This window comes from Hypanus sabinus, chromosome 18, assembly GCF_030144855.1.
Source record: "Hypanus sabinus isolate sHypSab1 chromosome 18, sHypSab1.hap1, whole genome shotgun sequence".
NCBI classification, from domain to species: domain Eukaryota; kingdom Metazoa; phylum Chordata; class Chondrichthyes; order Myliobatiformes; family Dasyatidae; genus Hypanus; species Hypanus sabinus.
In genome coordinates this window covers 75490873-75514170 of record NC_082723.1, presented here as the reverse complement: position 1 = coordinate 75514170, position 23298 = coordinate 75490873, and the positions used below count along the sequence as shown (strand labels likewise).

At 45.6% G+C, this 23298-nt stretch overlaps 1 protein-coding gene across 1 annotated transcript in view; it reads right to left on the bottom strand.

The window, feature by feature from the left end:
* Positions 1 to 23298, bottom strand: part of cltcl1 (clathrin, heavy chain-like 1) — a 146085-nt gene that overhangs the window by 103265 nt on the left and 19522 nt on the right. Inside the window, exon 2 of the mRNA XM_059943697.1 lies at positions 4559 to 4766. Within this exon, the coding sequence (XP_059799680.1) occupies positions 4559 to 4766 (208 nt within the window). The remainder of the gene's footprint in view (positions 1 to 4558; positions 4767 to 23298) is intronic.

Here is a 23298-nt window from a genome sequence, read left to right as displayed (position 1 = left end):
ATTATTAATTTAGGCAGACTTTGTCTATCTATTATTCTGACTTAGATAAAGATCAGGCCACATTTTATGAGTAATTAATACAGAAAACCAGGAAAATACAAAGGTTTCACAAACTTTTTCTTGCAACGGTGACTCTGAAAAACCCTCAACTGACTTGCAATCAATTCTTTATGTTGCTATGGGAATTGGTGACCATGCTACAAATTCATTCTTGTTTACTCCAACAGCAAAGCAGCTCCAAGTTTAGAAGCTAATCTGCTATGAAACATGACATAGTTACCTCCAGAGACAGACAACAAGCACTTGGAAAACTTCTTGATGTAGTGATAAGGTGCTTGAAAAGTCAAATGCAATACATTCCTTAGGTATGGATATCCAGTTTGTTCACCTCAAAACTATTAAAGGTTGAATTACTTCACCTTCAAGCAGCAAGATTTGCGTATGGTTGACACTAGAGAGCTACAAATCTTGTTTATTACTGGTGCCTACAGCTTTGAAGTGCTATCTCAAGCATTACAAAATGTAATTACTTTCACCATGTAGAGACTGGAGCTTTCCCATCCATTTTTTTCCAAGTCTGCAGAGCAAAATACTTGCTGCTTCTTCAGCACAAATTTTGTGAGCAGGCTGGTACTTCAAATTATCCAGGCATTTTCAACCCTCAATAGATATACTCAAATACTTATTAAGGGCTTGTTGCAATCTCAGGTGTAACAATCAATCCAAAAAACAAGACGCGATAAGCCATACACCACATGAGGGACGGTCTTTGATCTGATGTCTTTGCACAGCCCATTATTTGCCCAAGGATCCCAGACAATAATCACCACCCAGGAAGACACACAGAAGTATAACCATGCTATTTCTGCACAGACACCCATATTCCACTAGGAACGTTTGCTCATTAGAACCAAGACACAGGTGCAGAACTAGGCCAGTCAGCCCATCAAGTCTACTCTACCATTCCATTATGACTGATTTATTATTCCACTCAACCCCATTCTCCTACATTTTCCCCGTAACCTTTAACATCCTTATTAATCAAAAACCTACCAGCCTTGATATGCCTTGGTCTCCACAGCCAGCTATGGCAAATGACATGTGCCTAGTAATTGTTGGGATACTTGGGTATCAGACTAAACATCTGCTAAAATGGCAAGGTAGATTTAGAATCAAGCTATAATGGTGCAGTTACCTCTCTCAACTAAGTTCTTGTGGAGCTTACCTAGGGCACCTGATGTTAACTTCATTTCAGTGGTCAAGGAATAAATGGGTTTAGTTGGTAGCTAGTTATAGAAGAGGCTCTGCTTTTATCCAACTCATCATCATGTACCTTGTCATATAACCTGAGCAATCAGTCTTTCTGTGACAATGACTACTTCTGGCAAATTTTTCTACAGAAGTGGTTTACCATTGCCTTCTTCTGGGCAGTATCTTTTCAAGACAGGTGAACCCAGCCATTATCAATACTCTTCAGAGATCGTCTGCCTGGCATCAATGGTCACATAACCAGGATTTGTGATATGGACCAGCTACTCATACGACCGTCCACCACCTGCTCCCATGGCTTCACGTGACCCTGATCGGGGGCTGGAGCTAAGCAGGTGCTACACCTTGCCCAAGGGTGAACTGCAGGCTAGCGGAGGGAAGCAGTTCCTTTGGTAGAGTTTTATGTCCACCCTGCCACCCAACTATCAAACTTCTATGCAAAAGCACTCTTGGGTTCAAGTCACCTGGGTTCACAGAGGCCACAGTGTTGTGCTAAACCAATTAAATTAGTAAATCAAATAGCTAACTAATCACTTCTGCCTACTCAATTCCCATATCCTTCCATTTATGTGCCTATCTAAATGTCTCTGAAAAGTCTAATGTTTTTGCCTCTACCACCACCCCAGGCAGAACATCCTAGGCACTCAGCACTCTAAAAAGAAACTTGCCCTTCACATCTCCTTTGAAAGTCAGGAACCTCTTTTGGTGTGTGGACTAATGGGAGAAATGGTACTGAAATTCTGTGTGCTGGCTGAAATTTCAAACAGCTCACACATTGGGATGCACAAAACAGCAAAATCAGAATAATTGACCACCACACACACACATTTATAATAGCAGAGTGCAAAAATACACTAAATCTTGCTGAGGTAAATCCGCTTCTGGATACTAACCAAAGTAAGGCACTCCAGAAGAGAAATGCAAGCTTTCGGCAGGAAACCACTTTTACAATACAACAATGCAAAGCATACAAAAGACACAGCATGCATGAACTTAAGGGTCATTCTCAGATGGCAAACCAGTATCAGCAACTTACAAACACATTTCAATAAACTTTGATCACCCACCATGATGGCCCAAGCACTCGGGCCATTTGGTTGTCTAAGTCATTATTTTCAACTGGTCTGAAGTGACTTGATTTTAATGTGCTGACCTGGGTCAGTTTGAGCATGAAAATGTCTGGCTATTTACGTGATATGACATACGGCAAGAGCATCTGGCCACATGTAGTCCTATACATTGAGCCTGGTGTCCAAAGAGGTCAGCATGGCAGTGCAGCGGTTTGCGATTGCTTTACCAGTTGGTGTTCAATTCCCACCACTGCCTGTACAGTCTCCCTGAGAATGCGTGGGTTTCCTCTGGGTGCTCCAGTATCCCCCCATATTAAAATGATCGTTAGTGAGTTGTGGGGACACTATGTGGGCACAACAAACATGGCGACACTTGCAGGCTACTCAGCATAATCTTTGCTGATTTCACATGACACAAAGCAACGCACGCATTTTAACACTTCACTGTAAATGCGAAAATTAAAGCTAATCTCTTAATGTCTAGTTTCTGAGCCAAAGCAAAACAGAAGTTCCAAAGTTTTTTTATGCTTTAAAATCTCTTTCTTTCTTAATTAATTAATTAAGATCCAGCGTGAAATAGGCTCTTCTAGTCCTTCCAGCCACACCACCCAGCCTAATCACAGGACAAGTTACAATAACCAACTAACCCACCAATCAGTAAGTCTTTGGACCACGGGAGGAAACCAGAGCACTCGGAGCAAACCCACGCAGTCACAAGAGCGTACAAACTCCTTACAGGCAGTGGAGGGAATTGAACCCAGGTAGCCAGTACTGTAAAGTGTTGTGCTAACCACTATGCTACCATGCTGTTTCCCCTCCCTCTCATTAAATGCCAATTAAATAATTGGTACAGCACCAGCTTCAACATGTAAATTTCAATTACAGAACTCCCCAGGAGTTCACATATAGGTACCTGAAGTGGTTCAGATACAGGTCATTCTTGATCCTGAGGAACTTCCCCAAGGGTAGGAGCAGTTCATGTTTTTAGCTGCACCCTAAATGCAGAGTTGGGTTACCAGGAAAAATTGGATCTTCTTCCCCTCACTAGATGCACAGAAATGTGCTTGAAGCCCTCTACTGGTCAGAGGTCAACCACGGATGTTGTGTGTCAGCTGTCTACATGATATGCAAGCCAGTCAGTAGGATATGGAGAACAAGCCCTTGTAGCACACTTTCCCTCTCCATGCAGCTGATTAATCCAAATGAATGGCAGAGACTGATACAGTTTGGCACCATTGGTGCCAGGAGTTGCCTGTCAGTGTTGAACTCAATGTAGGACTGCCTTAGGGTCTCCAGCTCCGGATTTTTCCCCTTGGGGATTTACTTCCAAAGCTATTATATAGCCGCAAGGCAGTGCAGGTTTGAAATCAGTTTTCCTTCTAGAAGTGTTGTCAATCATGGCTGGCAAGCTCCAACTGCCTGAAGCAACTGGCTTTAAGGCACCTTTGCCCTTTTTCCTGTCGCTAGAAATGGTTCCGCAAATTAAATCTGCCAATGAACACACAACGTCTGAAGATATGTACTTATTTATCGCAAAACAGTGCGGAATAAGTCCTTTGCCAGACTGCTCAGCAAATCACCTATTCAATCCTAGCCTAATCACGGGACACTCTACAATGATCAATTAACCTACCAACCGGTGCACCTTTGGACTGTGGGAGGAAACCAGAGCACCCAGAGGAAATCCACCTGGTAACAGGGAGAACATACAAACTCCTTACAGGCAGTGGCGAAAATCAAACCTGGATCGCTGGCACTGTATGGTATTGCGCTAACTACTATGCTATTGTAGTGGACACTTGTGTGGGAACTCCTGTTGTAGTTAACTACCACATTGTTGGAAACAATAGGTCCCACTGACCTGCCAACATGCTGTCAAAGTGATGGTCAGTAAGTTTGAAAATTTAGGGCTACTTGCTTTCTAAAACTGGCATAACTAGGACTTCAGCAGGTTGAGTTTGGAATTCTTCTGTACATTTGGAAGGAGTTTGGGGATTTGGGCAATACACCAGTGAGAAAATGTCTACGTTAAGTTGATGAGGTTTGCTTACAATGAAAAGACCCACCAGAGATTTTACAGCCACATAACAAAGAACTCACCATCTTAAATTGAGACAAGAAGGCAGGAAGGAAAGTATATGATCATTACCAAATATCGATGCAAACAGCACCTAATGTAATCTGGTAGGACAGTCTCGCTATTCGAGTAAGATGAGTACCTTTCAGAGCAATCACTTTGCTGGCTGGATTCATGATGACACTGTCTGCAGATATGGGACGCCGGATTGGATTCGTTGGGTCATTCAGATCAATGACAACTACTTGTGCCTGGTCTCCCACCTTCTCCCTGATGCAGATGAACTTGTCTGATTCCATGGTCAGGGTACTGAACCCAATGTTAGCAGGATTCACTCCTTGGTTCTGGAGCTGGAGGGGAAAGAAAACAAAGTTTTTGATCCCAGATAATGAAAAGGAAACTGCTAATCTTTATTTTGCCCAATTTTTGTTTTTTTTAAATTAGCTTGTAGCAAAAGGTACATAATGCAATCTGAAGTGTTCTGATCACAAATACACTTGAATTATCAGAATCAGGTTTAATATCATCAGCGTATGTTGTGAAATTTGTTAACTTTGAGGCAGCAGTACAATGATTTACATAACAGAAAAAAAACTGAAAATATATACATATTTCTGAATCATTGAGTTTGCACCTTCAGGCTCCTGTACCTCCTCTCTGATGGTAGCAATGAGAACAAGGCATAACCTGGGTGATGGGGTCCTTAATGTGAGACACCAATTTTTTTTTGAGGCTCTGTTCCTTGGATGTCTTGGATACCACAGAAGTTAGTGCCCATGATGAAGCTGACTAATTTTACAACACTCTGCAGCTTATTTCGATCCTGTGCTGTAGTCCCCCCCCCTTCCAAAATTAAAGCACTGAAATCAAAGACTTAATTACTATAAAATATCTTCTTTCTATCCCCCTATTCTGGCATCTTCTCCCTTCCTTCTTAGTACTAAAGGGTTGTGCCAAAATGTCAACCATTTACTCTTTTCCATAGATGCTGCCTGACCTGCTGAGTTCCTCCAGTATTTAGTGTGCTGTTGCAAATGTAGCTAGTTTGCTACCAACTTAAGCTAACAATTGGACTGAAACCCCACATCTACATACTGAGCAAAAGTCTTAGCACATGTATACAGCTAGGGTGCCGAAGACTTTTGCACAGTACTGCAGTAATGCTATATATTGTGCTGTACTGCTGCCACACAAAACAAATTTTATGACAAACACGAGTGATGATAAACCTGATTCTGATATGGGTCTCTATTGTGGACTGAGAGTGGGAAGGGGGCAGCAAGAAGGGAATCATGATTGGGAAAAGGGGAAGGGAGAGGGGAGGGAGTGGGTACCATCAGAGAGACTGCTGTAATGATCAATAAAATGATTGTTTGGAATCAAATGACCTTGCCTGGTGTCCCAGAGCTGGGCACGTTTGCACCCAGCCCACACCCCCACCCAACTCACTTCACTCCTTCTCTGCCACCTGTCCCACACAACTTCGGCAGCGCTCCACCGTCACCATTCCAAACATCCTTTGCTCCTGCCAGATTTACAAACTTGCTTTCTGCTCCACGTTGACAAATATAGTACTGTGCAAAAGTGTTAAAACAAACTAAACTACTGATATGCTTTTTGCTACAGCATACCTTTCAGAAATTCACTGATTCCAAAAAATTCAAATTGTTAAGTTTTGCAATGCTTTATGCAGGTTTTACACTTCCTTCTGAGTCAATTTTCTGGATGATTTCCAAGTCTCTAAAATTTTTCCAGTCAGTAATCTCTACCCTTAGCAAAAAAATTCCAACTTCCATTGGAAATTGGATGTCCTTTTGTTGCGAGTCTTGCAGAAACTCAAAGCGCCATTGCTTGGAACATTTGGTGCGTGATTGATTATTACTTGTCACTTACAGCTCCCTTCCCAAAGATTTGCATTTTACAAGAAGCAAGCTTGAACTACCACATTTCCCAAGGTAAATGTGAAATTTAAACTCAGTATGAAAGTATTTAAATTTGAATTGCGTTCAGGGCATACCTCCTTACCCAAAAGCTTTTTGGAAGTAAGTTCACCAGAACAACTGTAGGAGTATAAGGTAGATCATCCTCAATAGAGAGGATGTTTCCTGTGCTGGTGGTGTAATACCAGAGGACAGTCTCCGAATACAAAGACATCTTTTAAAACAGCGATGAGGAGGAACTTCTTTAGCCTGAGTGGTGAGTTGGTGGAATCCGTAGCCACAGGCAGCGGTGGAGGTCTAGTCATTGGATATATTTAAGGAAAAGGCTGATAGATTCTTGATTAGTCAGGGCACTAAGGGACTAAGGGAGAAGGCAGGAAATTGGGCCCAGCAGGGAAATGGATCAGCAATAATGACCAGATTCGATAGGGAGAATGGCCTAATTCTGCTCATATACCTTATGGTCTAATCCAAGCTCAAGAGCACAAAGATTGGATCATAAAGGCAGACCTTAACAGCAACTCCCACATACCCAGGGAAGAAGCTGTTCCTAAATTGTTGAGTGTGGGTCTTCAGGCTCCTGTGCCTCTTCCTTGATGGTAACAATGAGATGAGGGCATGTCCTGGGTAATGGGGGCCCTTAATGACAGATGAGGCATTGCCTCTTGTCGATATCCTTGATGTTGGGGAGGGTCATGACCATGGGTGCGTCTAGAACCTTCTGCAGCCTCTTGCGATCCTACGCACTGGTGCTTCCATACTAGGCTGTGATGCAGCTAGACAGAATGCTTCACAGTACATCTACAGAAATTTGCAAGTGTCTTTGGTGACTTACAAAATCTCCTGAAGCTCCTATCCAAGTAGAGCTGTTGTAGTGCCTTCTGAAATCCACCTAAATTTACACAGCTCCAAAATCTGAGCATCATTACTACCATTTGGCTTTATAAGCCATCTGCTTTCCACACACAAAAGGACAGCAAAACAATTATTAGCATTGTTACAGGAGTAATTAAACATAGCCAATGATCCAAAATAAAGTGTGCTCCACTCTGCAGATACCTTCAAATACATCATGCTTGGAGACTTAAACAAAAGGGACAGTGCTTTTGAGTTAAATGTTGGGGCGAGGGGTTGGTGTGGAGATACATCTCTATCAAAGGACGTGTAAGGTGCTCCTCCCCTCCATTAGCCTGCAGGTCATCCTTGGGCAAGGTGTAGCACTGCCTAGCTCACCCCCCCCCCGCCCCCATCAGATCAGGGTCACATGAAGCCAAAGCCATGTAAGCAAGTGGTATATGTCCATATGCGCAGCTGGTGCATATCACAAGGTCTGCTTAGGGGACCACTGACACCAAGCAATCTTTAAAGCTGGGGTCATCCGTCTTGTAAGACACTGCCCAGAAGATGGCAAAGGCAAACCACTTCCGTGGAAATATTTGTCAAGAACAACTGTGGTCCTGGAAAGACCATGATTGCACATGACATGACAGTGAACACAATGATTGATAGAGTCCATATTCATCACTTTAATGGCGAACCCAAAAGCATTATTGGAACTTTATGGGCTGCATATTACCAGAGAGATGATACTGCAAAATTCCGTGAAATGCTCACAATTCTGAATAAATTTTCCTGGTCATGAGCTGTAGAACTACTGTGCGGTTTAAAAATTAGAACCAGCCTTCAGCATAGAGATAGGAAACTGTACAAGGACAGTAGAGGTTTGGCACATTTACAAACAGAATCAATCAAGACCTGGTCTCACAAAAAGATGAAAACAGACTTGGAGGGAAAAAAAATAGCCTATTGCTTTGTTGTTCTTTTACACAGAAATGCTTAGCTGGAATGAACCAACAAGTAAAAATAATCAATTGGTCACTCCTGGCACTAACACAATGTACATTTTGATGACACTGCCACATTACATTGGAAAGTCTCATTTGTACACTGTTATGTGCACAGATTACTAGATTAGAATCCCACGCAGACTGAAGGATCAAGAATCACTGTTGAAACCTAGTGACAGCCAGTAGAAATTACCATTAAGACATAACAGCAGAATTAGCCCATTTGGCCAATCAAGTCTACTCCACCATTTCATAATCCCTCTCAACCCCTTCACCTGCCTTCTCCCTGTAATCTTTCATGCCCTAACTAATCAAAAACCAATCAACTTCCACCTTAAATATACTCAGTGACCTGGCTTCCATAGCTGCCTGTGGCAATATATTCTACAGATTCATCACTCTTTACCCAAAGAAATTCCTCATCTCTGCTCTGAATGGTATCCCTTAGTTTTGAGGCTGTGCCCTCTGGTTCTAGACTCCCGACTATAGGAAACATTGTCTTCACATCCACTCTATTGCGGCCTTTCAACATTTGTTAGGTTTCAATGAAATCCTGTCTAATTCTTCTACATTCCAGCAGTATAAGCACAGAACTTTCAATAGCTATTCATACAACAAGCCTTTCATTCCCATAAACTTCCTTCGAATCTTCTCCAATGTCAGCACATCCTTTCTTAAATAAGGGGCCCCACCACCTAGAACCTAACCCTTTAATTGCTTTGTTCGGTTTCTGGGGTGAGACAGATTTACGTCTGAGTTCGACTAAGTGTCAAATATTATCTTTTGCTTCTCTCCTGGCTAGACGTTTAATCCTCCTTAGATGGAGAGATGTTGCCCTGCCCACGCATGCTCAATAGCTTAATGATATTATGTCCTGCTTAGACCTTGAAAAAATTCATTATTCAGTTCTTAATTCGGATATAAAGTTCCATAAGGTCTGGGGACCTTTTATTGAGTACTTTCATAACCTTCCTCTTAACTAAGGTTTTTTTTCGGTCCCTTGCTTTCAGCTCCTTTTTTTTGGTAGTAGGCATTAATATCTTCTGTTTTTAGGTGTATTTACAGTTTTGGGGGTTTAAATGTCCTGATTTATATTCTCTATATTGTGTTGTGGTTGGTCTGGAGTCTTTTTTTTGTTGCGGGGCTTGGGGAGGATACTAATGTAACCCCCTGGGTCGCCTCAGGCTCGCTCAGCTCATTTCGTCTAGGGGGAGCAGCCTTCGGCCCCGCCAAACTGGGTAATCAGCTGGTGTGGATGCTGTGTGATGTCCCCGCCTCACCCAAAAACAGACAGTACACCATATGCGATTAAATGAGTACAATTTATAAAGGTTACTATAACTAAGTGATTAATAACGATACAGTATATATGAAGAGAAAATTAAAGAAAAGGCGCCAAACTTATCAAAGTCCAAACCATTTCGTGCACAGCCGTTGGAGCTCAATTTCTGAAGTCTTCTGGCCACCATTCGATCCCCTCCGAACTCCTCGACTCGCAGCTCAGGACCACCCGATCTCTTCGGACTCTCCAAACCGCTCAGGACCCTCCGAGTGGTCAACCAAGCACATCTAGCTTCATCCCCCCCCTCCTCGGAGAATCTCCCAGCCTCGGACCCCCCTTTGGGGTCCGATCCTCGCCCAGCTTAGAGCATTGCGTCCTCTCTCTCGACCCCCTCGCGCCGATCTCCCCAAAAGCCCGTCAACAAAAGCTTACAGACTCAGAAGAAAGAACATTAATCCCCATTTGGTTTACAAAGGAATACCATTCTCGTTATCAGTAAATTAGCATTCCTGCTAGTTAACAAAAGGAAACCCTTTCCCAACAGTAACAAAGAAAAAAAAGAAACCTCCTTTACACTAATTTTACATGTCTTCAATTTGGGTGCTTTCTCAATTATCTTTTTTTGTATTATATTATTATTGTATGTTTATTTTTGCACTGTATTAATGTTCTTCATTTTGATTTGGTTTTTTTCCCTATCTGTAGCGATGCAGAAAATGCATAAAAAAACTAATTTAAAAAATAATAAGGGGCCTAAAATTGCTCACAATACTCCAAGTGAGGCCTTATAAAAACTCAACATTACATCCATACTTTTATATTCCAGTCCACTTGAAATGAATGTGAGCATTACATTTGCCTTCCTCACCATTGATAAAAACTGCAGAATTGTCACTGCCCCACAACTAGTACCTTCATTGCTGCTTTAAATGTCAGTGGCGTAACAGGCAGTAACTAACAGCTATAGCTCATGAAGACATTACGGACAGTCACAGTTCAGCCTCACAGGTTGACCAATGATATAGAATTACAGTGCAAATTTACCCTTCACCCCCAATGCACAACAAAAAAAAGTTTAGGTTCAAAGTCAGTTTTTCCAGTAGTTGGATCTGAGCGAGCCAAGGAGCTCAACTGAAAACTTCAAGGAATTTTAATTTCTTTCAAAAAAATTCTTGTATTTCACAAAACTAAGGAACAGAGCACAATCTGAATGCTACTAAATACTAGAAATTGCAAGTGATAGGGTACCATTCTTGTCAGGAACAAGTGCAAAATAGTTAAGTTTAAATTATAGACGCTGCTATTTCAATAGTATGAACTACATTCAGTCTCAGACATTGTTTTGCAGATGGGGAAATACTTAATACCACACTGAGTTCGCTAGCAGCTTCAAATTCTTAGCCTGAGGCAGTTACATATTACTTTTGCAACAAATTTCAACCTTGAATGGGAAACCTGTAAAGAGCCCGTCCTCCAGTAATCACAAAACTGATTTTTAAACTCAAATGCAGTAGATTCCAGATAATTGGGGCAGCCACTTATTTGGGAAACAAAATTCATTTATTTGTGACAGGAGACAGTTGCCGAACATTTTCTAACTGGAGTCAACCGCATGGCTGTTAGCACTGCACCATGTTTCGAGCGAATAGTTTTTAAATAGCATCAGTTGTGAGTGTTTGTGTTCAAAAACCAGTGACTTTTCTCACTGATAGTGGGTGAGAAATAAACAGCAAGATAATTCAGAATTGTTTTGCTCACTGCAGTTTCAGGCATTCAGGCTTGGAGATGCCAGAAACAGCTGGGATTGAAATTGAAACAATTTCAATATTTCCACAAGTTAGAAACTGTTAAGAATTAAGGCATCAACAATCATCTTGAATGTTATTTTCTGGACTCCACCAGACATTCACTTCTCAGCTCTGGCTCCAAGTAGCGGCTGGCATGTAACAATAGCCACACTGTAGAGTAAGATAAGTATATGCCTGTCCAAGCAGGCAAAGTCAGCTCTGGTTGACTGAGCAGCTGAGACATACAGTGAGATTCAACAGCCAGAAAGTCAGTTCAACAATTGAGAAGGAAGGGCATGAAGAAGCACAGAAGTAGGCCCTTCCAGCCGCACTGCCCAGCAATCCCTGGTTTCAATCCTAGCCTAATCACAGGAGACTTTACAATGACCAATTAACCTACCAACTGGTCTTTGGACAGGGAGGAAACCCACATGGTCATTGGGAGAACAATAAGACAATAGGTGCAGAAGTAGACCATTCGGCCCCTCGAGTCTGCACTGCCATTCTGAGATCATGGCTGATCATTCACTATCAATACCCAGTACCTGCCTTGTCCCCATATCCCTTGATACCCCTATTCATCAGATATCTACCTAGCTCCTTCTTGAAAGCATCCAGAGAATTGTCCTCCACCATCTTCCGAGGCAGTGCATTCCATACCTCCACAACTCTCTGGGAGAAGAAGTTTTTCCTCAACTCTGTTTTAAATAACTGACCTCTTATTCTCAATCCATGCCCTCTGGTACTGGACTCTCCCAACATCTGGAACATATTTCCTGCCTCAATTCTATCAAATCCTTTAATTATCTTAAACATTTCAATCAGATCTCCTCTAAATCTCCTCAATTCCAGTGTGTACAAGCCCAATCTCTCCAATCTCTCAGCGTAAGACAGCCCTGCCATCCCAGGAATCAACCTAGTGAATCTATGCTGCACTTCCTCAATTGCCAGAATGTCCTTCCTTAAACCTGGAGACCAAAACTGTACACAATATTCCAGGTGTGGTCTCACCAGGGCCCTGTACAAATGCAAAAGGACATCCTTGCTCTTGTACTCAATTCCCCTTGTAATAAAGGCCAACATTCCATTTGCCCTCTTCACTGCCTGTTGCACTTGCTCATTCACCTTCATTGACTGATGAACTAGGACTCCTAGGTCTCTTTGCATTTCTCCCTTACCTAACTCTACACCGTTCAGACAATACTCTGCTCTCTTGTTCCTGCTTCCAAAGTGGGTAACTTCACATTTATTCACATTGAATGACATCTGCCAAGTATCTGCCCACTCACCCAGCCTATCCAAGTCTCCCTGTATTCTCCTAACGTCCTCTTCGCATGTCACACTGCCACCCAGTTTAGTATCGTCAGCAAACTTGCAGATATAGTTTTCAATGCCCTCATCTAAATCGTTGACATAAATCGTAAAGAGCTGTGGTCCCAATAGAGAGCCCTGTGGTACCCCACTAGTCACCTCCAGCCAGTCCGAGAAACACCCATTCACTGCTACCCTTTGCTTTCTATCTGCCAACCAGTTTTCTATCCATGTTAAAACCCTGCCCCCAATGCCATGAGCTCTGATTTTACTCACCAATCTCCTATGTGGCACCTTATCGAATGCCTTCTGAAAATCTAGGTACACTACATCCACTGGCTCCACTACATCCTCGTCTAACATCCTTGTTACACCCTCAAAAAACTTCAACAGATTAGTCAAGCATGATTTGCCCTTGGTAAATCCATGCTGGCTCGGCCTAATCCTATTAGATATGCTGTGGCGACCCATTTCCTAGCGTATCTGAACCGACTCACAATTAGATAGCCTACGGGGGTTTGCGAGCACAGAGCTTTGGAGCCTCTGCGCCATGGGGGGCCGGTTGACAGAGGCTTAAAAGTGAGGCTGAAGTTTTCGAATAAAGTTTTTTCCTTCGACTGCAGTTACCGACTCCGTGTCGTAATTTTAGCACTGCGTGTAGCACACCGCTACAATTGGTGACCCCGACGGTCCAAACGATTTTTGGACCAGAAATGACCGACGCCGCCTCTGTTCATGCGGTTTCGTCGAAACTGCCAGGTTTCTGGACACAGCGCCCGGACCTATGGTTCCAGCAAGTCGAAGCCCAATTCCACGTTCGCCAGATCACCTCAGAAGACACCCGCTACTACTACGTGGTGAGCTCCCTCGACCAGGACACAGCGGCCCAGGTCGCAGAGTTCGTACAGTCGCCCCCGGCAGACGGCAAGTACACGGAATTCAAAGCCCTGCTCCTCAGGACTTTCGGACTCTCACGGCGCGAGCGGGCTGCCCGATCAGCGTTTTACCTCCGACGAGTTACGACACCCGCAGCAGGGCACCGGGTCCCCCCCTGAGGGCCGTGAATGGCAGCACCGCAAGGACCTATGGCACCCGCCTGGTGCAGCTACTGTTCGGCTCCAGCCAGTTCACGTGGGACTTCACACTGGCCGCCGTAGCCCAACCGCTTCTGGGTGCGGATTTTTTGCGGGCTCACAGCCTGCTGGTCGACCTGCCCAGGAAGAGACTGGTACACACCGAGACCTTTCAGACGTTCTCCCTGGGTGCAGCCCAGTTGCCGGCCCCTCACCTCGGCTCCATCACGCTGTCCGACAACGACTTCACCAGGGTCCTGGCAGAGTTCCCATCGGTTCTGGCACCGCAGTTCACAGCAGCCATGCCCAGGCACGGCGTACAGCACCACATCCCGACCCAGGGACCACCCCTCCATGCCCGTGCTCGGCGGCTTCCCCCGGACAAGCTCCGACTGGCGAAGGAGTTCCAGAAGATGGAGGAATTAGGGATCATCCGGCGGTCCGACAGCCCATGGGCTTCCCCCCTGCACATGGTGCCCAAAGCGACGGGGGGCTGGAGACCGTGTGGCGACTACCGCAGGCTGAACGAGGCTACCACACCGGACCGCTACCCTGTGCCGCACATTCAGGACTTTGCGGCAAACCTGCACGGTGCACGGATCTTCTCCAAGGTAGATCTCGTCCGGGGATACCATCAAATCCCGATGCATCCTGACGACGTCCCCAAAACGGCTCTCATCACCCCATTCGGCCTTTTCGAGTTCCTCCGCATGCCGTTAGGCCTGAAGAATGCCGCACAGACGTTCCAGCGGTTAATGGACGCGGTGGGACGGGACCTGGACTTCGCGTTCATCTATTTGGATGACATCCACATAGCCAGCGGCAGTCGTCAGGAGCATCTGTCCCACCTCCGTCAACTCTGCGCCCGACTGAGTGAGTACAGTCTTACAATCAACCCTGCCAAATGCCAGTTCGGACTCGATACCATTGACTTCCTGGGCCACAGAATTACTAAAGACGGGGCAACCCCTCTGCCCGCTAAGGTAGATGCGGTCCGCCACTTCCCCCGACCCACCACGATCAAAGGCCTTCAGGAATTCGCAGGTATGGTCAATTTCTACCGCCGCTTCCTCCCTTCAGCTGCCCGGATCATGCGCCCCCTGTTCGCCCTGATGTCGGGTCCGAGCAAGGACATTACCTGGGACGAGGAGTCCGCCGCCGCTTTCGTTCAAACGAAGGAAGCTTTGGCGGACGCCGCAATGCTAGTACATCCCAGAATGGACACCCCTACCGCCCTCACAGTGGACGCATCCAACACGGCAGTCGGTGGGGTGCTGGAGCAACTCATCGCAGGTCGCTGGCAACCCCTGGCGTTTTTCAGCAAACACCTGCGACCACCCGAGCTTAAGTACAGTGCTTTCGACCGGGAACTGTTGGCGCTCTACCTGGCAATCCGGCATTTCAGGTACTTCCTAGAAGGTCGGCCCTTCACCGCGTTCACGGACCACAAACCGCTTACCTTTGCGTTTACGAAAGCATCCGACCCCTGGTCATCCCGCCAGCAACGCCACCTGTCCTACATCTCTGAATACACGACGGATGTCCGGCACGTCTCGGGTAAGGACAATGTCGTGGCGGATGCGCTCTCTCGCCCTACCGTTCATGCCCTTTCCCAAGGGGTAGACTTTGAGGCGCTGGCAGAGGCACAGCAGGCGGATGAGGAGATTCCGAGTTACAGGACCGCAGTCTCCGGTCTGCAGCTCCAGGACCTCCCCGTGGGCCCGGGTGAGAGGACCCTACTCTGTGACGTCGCCACCGGCCAGCCCCGTCCGGTCGTCCCGACAGCATGGCGGCGCCGCGTTTTCGACTCCATTCATAACTTGGCGCATCCCTCCATCCGGACAACTGTCTGGATGGTTTCCAGCAGGTTCGTTTGGCACGGACTCCGCAAACAGGTCAGTGAATGGGCCAGAACGTGCATGCACTGCCAGACGGCCAAGGTGCAGCGGCACACCAAAGCCCCACCGCAGCAGTTCCATCCCGCCCACCGGCGTTTCGACCACATTCATGTGGATATCGTGGGCCCCCTGCCAGTGTCGCGTGGAGCGCGGCACCTCCTGACTATCGTGGACCGGTTCACAAGATGGCCAGAGGCGGTCCCGCTCACCGACACCACCTCCGAATCTTGCGCCCGAGCCCTGATCGCCACCTGGTTATCTCGCTTTGGTGTACCAGCCCACATTACCTCCAACAGAGGCGCCCAGTTCACCTCCAGCCTGTGGTCAGCTATGGCCAGCCTTTTGGGGACTCAGCTGCACCACACAACTGCCTACCACCCACAGTCGAACGGGCTAGTGGAGCGTTTCCACCGTCACCTGAAGTCGGCCCTCATGGCCCGCCTGCGAGGAGCCAACTGGGCGGACGAGCTTCCCTGGGTCCTACTCGGCATCCGCACAGCGCCCAAGGACGACCTGCACGCCTCGTCGGCCGAGTTGGTATACGGCGCGCCCCTGGTCGTCCCCGGGGAGTTCCTACCAGCCCCAAGGGGGCAAGAGGAAGAACCCGCAGCAGTCCTGGGCAGACTTCGCGAGAAGCTCGGTAACCTGGCCCCCATACCCACTTCACAGCATGGGCGGCACCCGACCTGCGTACCCAAAGACCTACAGAACTGTAAGTTTGTGTTTGTACGAAGGGGCGGGCATCGGCCACCGCTGCAGCGGCCATACGAGGGGCCGTTTATGGTGCTCCGGAACAACGGGTCCACGTTCGTGCTGGACGTTGGGGGGAAGGAGGAGGTTTTCACGGTGGACCACCTCAAGCCGGCCCATGTGGACCTGGCGCAACCGGCCGAGTTTCCGGCGCCTCGGCGCAGAGGCCGACCTCCCAAGCAGGTTCTGGCCCAGACTGTGGACATTGGGGGGTGTATCGCTGGTTCTGGGGGGGGGGTTATGTGGCGACCCATTTCCTAGCGTATCTGAACCGACTCACAATTAGATAGCCTACGGGGGTTTGCGAGCACAGAGCTTTGGAGCCTCTGCGCCATGGGGGGCCGGTTGACAGAGGCTTAAAAGTGAGGCTGAAGTTTTCGAATAAAGTTTTTTCCTTCGACTGCAGTTACCGACTCCGTGTCGTAATTTTAGCGCTGCGTGTAGCACACCGCTACAATGCCATTAATAATCCATCAAGATATGCCACTATTTCATCCTTAATAATGGACTCAAGCATCTTCCCCACGACTGACGTTAGGCTAACAGGGCGATAGTTCTCCGTTTTCTCCTTCCCTCCCTTCTTGAAAAGTGGGATAACATTAGCCACTCTCCAATCTTCAGGAACTGATCCTGAATCTAAGGAACATTGGAAAATGATTACCAATGCATCCGCAATTTCCTGAGCCACCTCTTTTAGAACCCTCGGATGCAGACCATCTGGACCCGGGGATTTATTAGCCTTCAGTCCTACCAGTCTACTCATCACAGTTTTTTTCCTAATGTCAATCTGTTTCAATTCCTCTGATATCTTATGACCCTGGCCCATCCATACATCTGGGAGATTGCTTGTGTCCTCCCTGGTGAAGACAGATCTAAAGTACGCATTAAATTCTGTTGCCATTTCCCTGTTTCCCATAACAATTTCTCCCAATTCATTCTTCAAGGGGCCAACATTGTTCTTAACTATCTTCTTTCTCTTCACATAGCTAAAAAAGCTTTTGCTATCCCCTTTTATATTCCTGGCTAGACTGAGCTCATACCTGATTTTTTCTCTCCGTATTGCTTTTTTAGTTAAGATCTGCTGTTCCTTAAAACTTTCCCAATCATCTGTATTCCCACTCATCTTAGCCCTGTCATACTTCTTTTTCTTTAATGCTATACAATCTCTGACTTCCTTTGTCAACCACTGTGGCCCCTTCCCCCTCTTTGAATCCTTCCTTCTCATTGGAATGAACTGCTTTTACATCTTTTGTATTATCCCCAAGAATATCTGCCACTGCTGATCCACTGTCTTTCCTGCCAGGGCATCCGCCCATTTAACTTTGGCCAGCTCTTCCCTCATGGCTCCGTAGTCTCCTTTATTTAATTGCAACACTGACACCTCTGATCTGCCCTTATCCTTCTCAAATTGTAGATAAAAACTTACCATGTTATGATCACTACTTCCTAATGGCTCCTTCACTTCAAGGTCACTTATCAATTCCTTTTCATTACACATCACCAAGTCCAAAATAGCCTCGTTCCTGGTACAAACTCATAAGAAATAGGAGCAGGAGTAGGTCATATGGCCCATCGAGCCTGTTCCACTATTCAATAAGATCTGGCCATGGACTCATCTCCACTTTCCTGCCTTTCCCCCATTGCCCTTAATTCCCCTATTAGGCAAAAATCTATCCAATCTTGTCTTAAATATATTTACTGAGGTAGGCACTACTGCTTCATTGGGCAGAGAATTCCACAGATTCACCACGCTCTGGGAAAAGTAGTTCCTCTTCATCCCCCAAATCCTGAGGCTATGTCCCCTAGTTCTAGTCACACCTATCAGTGGAAACAACTTTCCTGCCTCTATGTTATCTATCCCTTTCATAATTTTATATGTTTCTATAAGATCTCCACTCATTCTTCTGAATTCCAGTGAGTACAGTCCCAGGTGACTCAATCTCTCCTCATAGTCTAACCCAGTCATCTCTGGAATCAATCTGGTGAACCTTCTCAGCACTGCCTCCAAAGTTAATATATCCTTCAAATAAGGAGATCAGAACTGCACACAGTACTCCAGGTGCGGCCTCACCAGTACCCTGTGCAGTTGCAGCATAAACTCCCTGTTCTTAAATTCAATCCCTGTAGCAACGAAAGCCAACATTCCATTTGCCGTCTTGATAGCCTGTTGTACCTGCAAATCAACCTTTTGTGATTCATGCACAAGCACTCTCAAGCCCTTCTACACAGAAGCATGCTGCAATTTTTTATCATTTTAATAATAATCTGCTCTTTAACTAATTCCATCATCTTTGGCCATTTGGGGCAGCCACTTAACTGGGCCAAGACGTACAGGTCCCAATGTGTCCCAATTAATCAGAATTCACTGTATTATGGCTTTCACTGCTGTAACAAACTCAGCTTTCCAGTATGTCAATAGACAATAGACGCAGAAGTAGATCATTTGGCCCCTCGAGCCTGCACTGCCATTTTGAGATCATGGCTGATCAACAACCATCAATACCCGGTTCCTGCCTTGTCCCCATATCCCTTGATTCCTCTATCCATAAGATACCTATCTAGCTCCTTCTTGAAAGCATCCAGAGAATTGGCCTCCACTACCTTCTGAGGCAGTGCATTCCAGATCCCCACAACTCTCTGGGAGAAGTTTTTCCTTAACTCTGTCCTAAATGACCTACTCCTTATTCTCAAACCATGCCCTCTGGTACTGGACTCTCCCAGCATCTGGAACATATTTCCTGCCTCTATCTTGTCCAATCCCTTAATAATCTTATATGCTTCAATCAGATCCCCTCTCAATCTCCTTAATTCCAGCGTGTACAAGCCCAGTCTCTCTAACCTCTCTGCGTAAGACAGTCCAGACATCCCAGGAACTAATCTCGTGAATCTACGCTGCACTTCCTCTACAGCCAGGATGTCCTTCCTTAACCCTGGAGACCAAAACTGTACACAATACTCCAGGTGTGGTCTCACCAGGGCTCTGTACAAATGCAAGAGGATTTCCTTGCTCTTGTACTCAATTCCCTTTGTAATAAAGGCCAACATTCCATTAGCCTTCTTCACTGCCTGCTGCACTTGCTCATTCACCTTCAGTGACCGATGAACAAGGACTCCGAGATCTCTTTGTATTTCTTCCTTACCCAACCCTACACCGTTCAGATAATAATCTGCCTTCCTGTTCTTACTCCCATAGTGGATAACCTCACACTTACTCACATTAAACGCCATCTGCCAAGTATCTGCCCACTCACCCAGCCTATCCAAGTCACCCTGAATTCTCCTAACATCCTCATCACATGCTACACTGCCATCCAGCTTAGTATCATCAGCAAATTTGCTGATGTTATTTTCTATGCCTTTATCCAAATCGTTAACATAAATGGTAAACAGCTGGGTCCTAATACCGAGCCCTGTGGCACCCCACTAGTCACTACCTGCCATTCCGAGAAACACCCATTCACCGCTACCCTTTGCTTTCTATCTGCCAACCAATTTTCTATCCATGTCAATGCCTCCCCCCCCCCCCCCCCGATGCCCTGAGCTTTGATTTTACCCACCAATCTTCTATGTGGGACCTTATCAAATGCCTTCTGAAAATCGAGGTACACTACATCCACTGGATCTCCCCCATCTAACTTCCTGGTTACATCCTCGAAAAACTCCAACAGATTATTCAAGCATGATTTACCCTTGGTAAATCCATGCTGGCTCAGCCCAATCCTATCACTGTTATCTAGATATGCCACTGTTTCATCCTTAATAATGGACTCGAGCATCTTCCCCACCACCGATGTCAGGCTGACAGGTCGATAGCTCTCGGTTTTCTCCCTCCCTCCTTTCTTAAAAAGTGGGATAACATTAGCCATTCTCCAATCCTCAGGAACTGATCCTGAATCTAAGGAACATTGGAAATGATTACCAATGCATCTGCAATTTCCAGGGCCACCTCCTTTACTATCCTAAGATGCAGACCATCTGGACCTGGGGATTTGTCAGCCCTCAGTCCCATCAGTCTACTCATCACCGTTTTCTTCCGAATGTCAATCTGTTTCATTTCCTCTGTTACCCTATGTCCTTGGCCCATCCATACATCTGGGAGATTGCTTGTGTCTTCCCTAGTTAAAACAGATCTAAAGTACTCATCAAATTCTTCTACCATTTCTCTGTTTCCCCTAACAATTTCACCCAATTCATACTTCAAGGGCCCAACATTGTTCTTAACTATCTTCTTTCTCTTCACATACCTAAAAAAGCTTTTGCTATCTTCCTTTATATTCCTGGCTAGCTTGCGTTCGTACCTCATTTTTTCTCCCCGTATTGTCTTTTTACTGTAGATTCCGGACTACAGAGCGCACCTGATTAAAAGCCGCACGCTCTAATTTTAGAAAGAAAATCAATTTTGTACTTGTACAGGCCGCACTGGATTTTAAGCCGCAGGTGTCCCACGTTGTAATATGAGATACTTACACAGAAAGATATTACATGTGAGGATTTTTTAACTTTTAATTAAATCCGTCTGGTAACATAAACAAATACATATTGCAAATGCTTTTTTTCAAACAGTGCCTGTAACACAGCTACTTTTAAATATACATATGTATCGGTAACTCACAAATTACGTTGCGTATACTGTTTTACTGAACAGTGCATGAACAACATTCCAATATCTCCTAACGACTGGTAAAAAATATATATACTGCAGCCTACCAGGAAAAGTTATTGATCGCCTTTAACTTAAAAGCTGCATCATATGCTTTTCTTCGAGTGTTTTCCATGTTGATGAGGGCGAGTACAAATGACTGATTTACAATAATTTAATTGTGAAAGTGCGCTTGATTTATCGTACAATTTCATTGGACCTCTGTGAACTACTCATCAATTTCATTGGTCTTGCTAAGATCCCAGCCCCCTCCTTTGTGAGAATCGCAAGAGCACCCGTCCGGGGGGGTGGGGGGGGGGGTCGGTCAGTAGACCCAGTAGGAGAGAGAGAGAGAGAAACGTGCCAAATTGCACGTCCCACCCGGGACGACAGCAACTATTGTCTCATGGAGACCACGTGAAAAGCCCTCGGGCAAGGTGGGCTGGTTGAGAGAGAGATTGCATCATCCCAACCTGATTGACACCTGCGACCCCGTGAGGAAGTATAAAGGAGAGTCTCAGGGGGACAGCCCCCTCAGACGCACCAAGAAGACACGAGAGAGTGTTCCCGCAGCAGCGGGAAGCCATTCTGAAGGAAGCCACGTGCGTTAGATTCCAGGATTGGAATTTGTGGCTGGAATCACAGAAAACCGCTTTAACTAACATCGGGGCGAGGAAACCAACGCTCCCCCGATTTCACGGAAGATTCATCAAGACTCGGCAAGTTCTTTCTCTTCTCCCCCAATCTCTCTCTCTCAGTCGCCCCACTTGAAACCCAGCGATTTTCAAAGGGCTGAGGCCTGCAGACTTTCTGAGTGACTTTTATATTTCCACGGACAATCTATTAACCCCTAGACAACAGCAGAGCTCACTTAATGATGATTATTACTATACCCGCGCTTTAGATTGAGTGTTGACGATGTGCACTATCTGAATGTATGTATTAACCCTACTTTTGTGTCCCTTTATAAATAAAACGTTTGAAAATAGTGACATCAGACTTCAACGGACCTCTCTATCTTTGCTGGTAAGTTCTCCAGTTACGGGATTCATAACAGTCTACTGTTACGAGGCAAAATGTTTTTGGCGGCATGAAAAAAAAACATGCATTAGCCGCACCGTAGTATAGGCCGCAGTGTTCAAAGCGTGGGAAAAAAGTAGCGGCTTATAGTCCGGAATTTACGGTAGTTAAGTTCTGTTGTTCCTTAAAAACTTCCCAATCATCTGTCCTCCCACTCACCTTAGCTCTGTCATATTTCCTTTTTTTTAATGCTATGCAATCTCTGACTTCCTTTGTCAACCCTTTCCCCCCTTTGAATCCTTCCTTCTCTGGGGGATGAACTGATTTTGCACCCTGTGCATTATTCCCAAGAATACCTGCCATTGCTGTTCCACTGTCTTTTCTGCTAGGCTATCTGTCCAGTCAACTTTGGCAAGCTCCTCCCTCATGGCTCCATAGTTTCCCCTGTTCATCTGCAACACTGACACCTCCGATCTGCCCTTGTCCTTCTCAAATTGCAGATAAAAGCTTATCATATTATGATCACTACCTCCTAATGGCTATCCAAGTGAAATTCTTCATCCATACACCGTTTTGTAAAATCTCAGTTTCTCCCTCAAAAATTTGCCCTTCTTATATCCTGATTGGAGACAACCGAGGTCAAAGTAGTGGTAATATGACATGCATCATAGCTCAGCTGTTACACTCTGCTTCAATAACTCAGAATCCCATAAAATCCCTTTGAATCCATAAATATTCCTTTGGTGCAATTCAAAATTTCTCATCAAGTTTCCTTCTGAAATGATAGATGGAAAAATGATAGATGCTCTCAACTTCTAAGCATCTTAAACCTATCACCCCCAACCCCCATTACAAGGTATTGTGAACTGCAGGAAAGTAATTTTTTTTTAGCACAAGAAAGTCGATTTTGATTGAGAGAAATATAGAAAACCTACAGCACAATACAGGCTCTTCGACCCACAAAGCTGTTCCAAACATGTCCCTACCTTTGAAATTACTAGGCTCTCGGTAGAGCCCTCTATGTACCTAATCCAAAAGTCTCTTAAAAGACCCTATTGTATCTGCCTCCACCACCGTTGCCGGCAGCCCATTCTATGCACTCCCCACTCTCTGAATAAAAAACTTACCCTTGACAACTCTGTACCTACTCCCCAGCACCTGTGTCCTCTTGTGGCAAGCATTTCATCCCTGGGAAAAAGCCTCTGGCTCTCCACACGATCAATGCCTCTCATCATCTTGTACACCTCTATCAGGTCACCTCTCATCCTGTCGCTTCAAGGAAAAAAGGCCGAGTTCACTCAACTTATTCTCATAAGGCATGCTCCCCAATCCAGG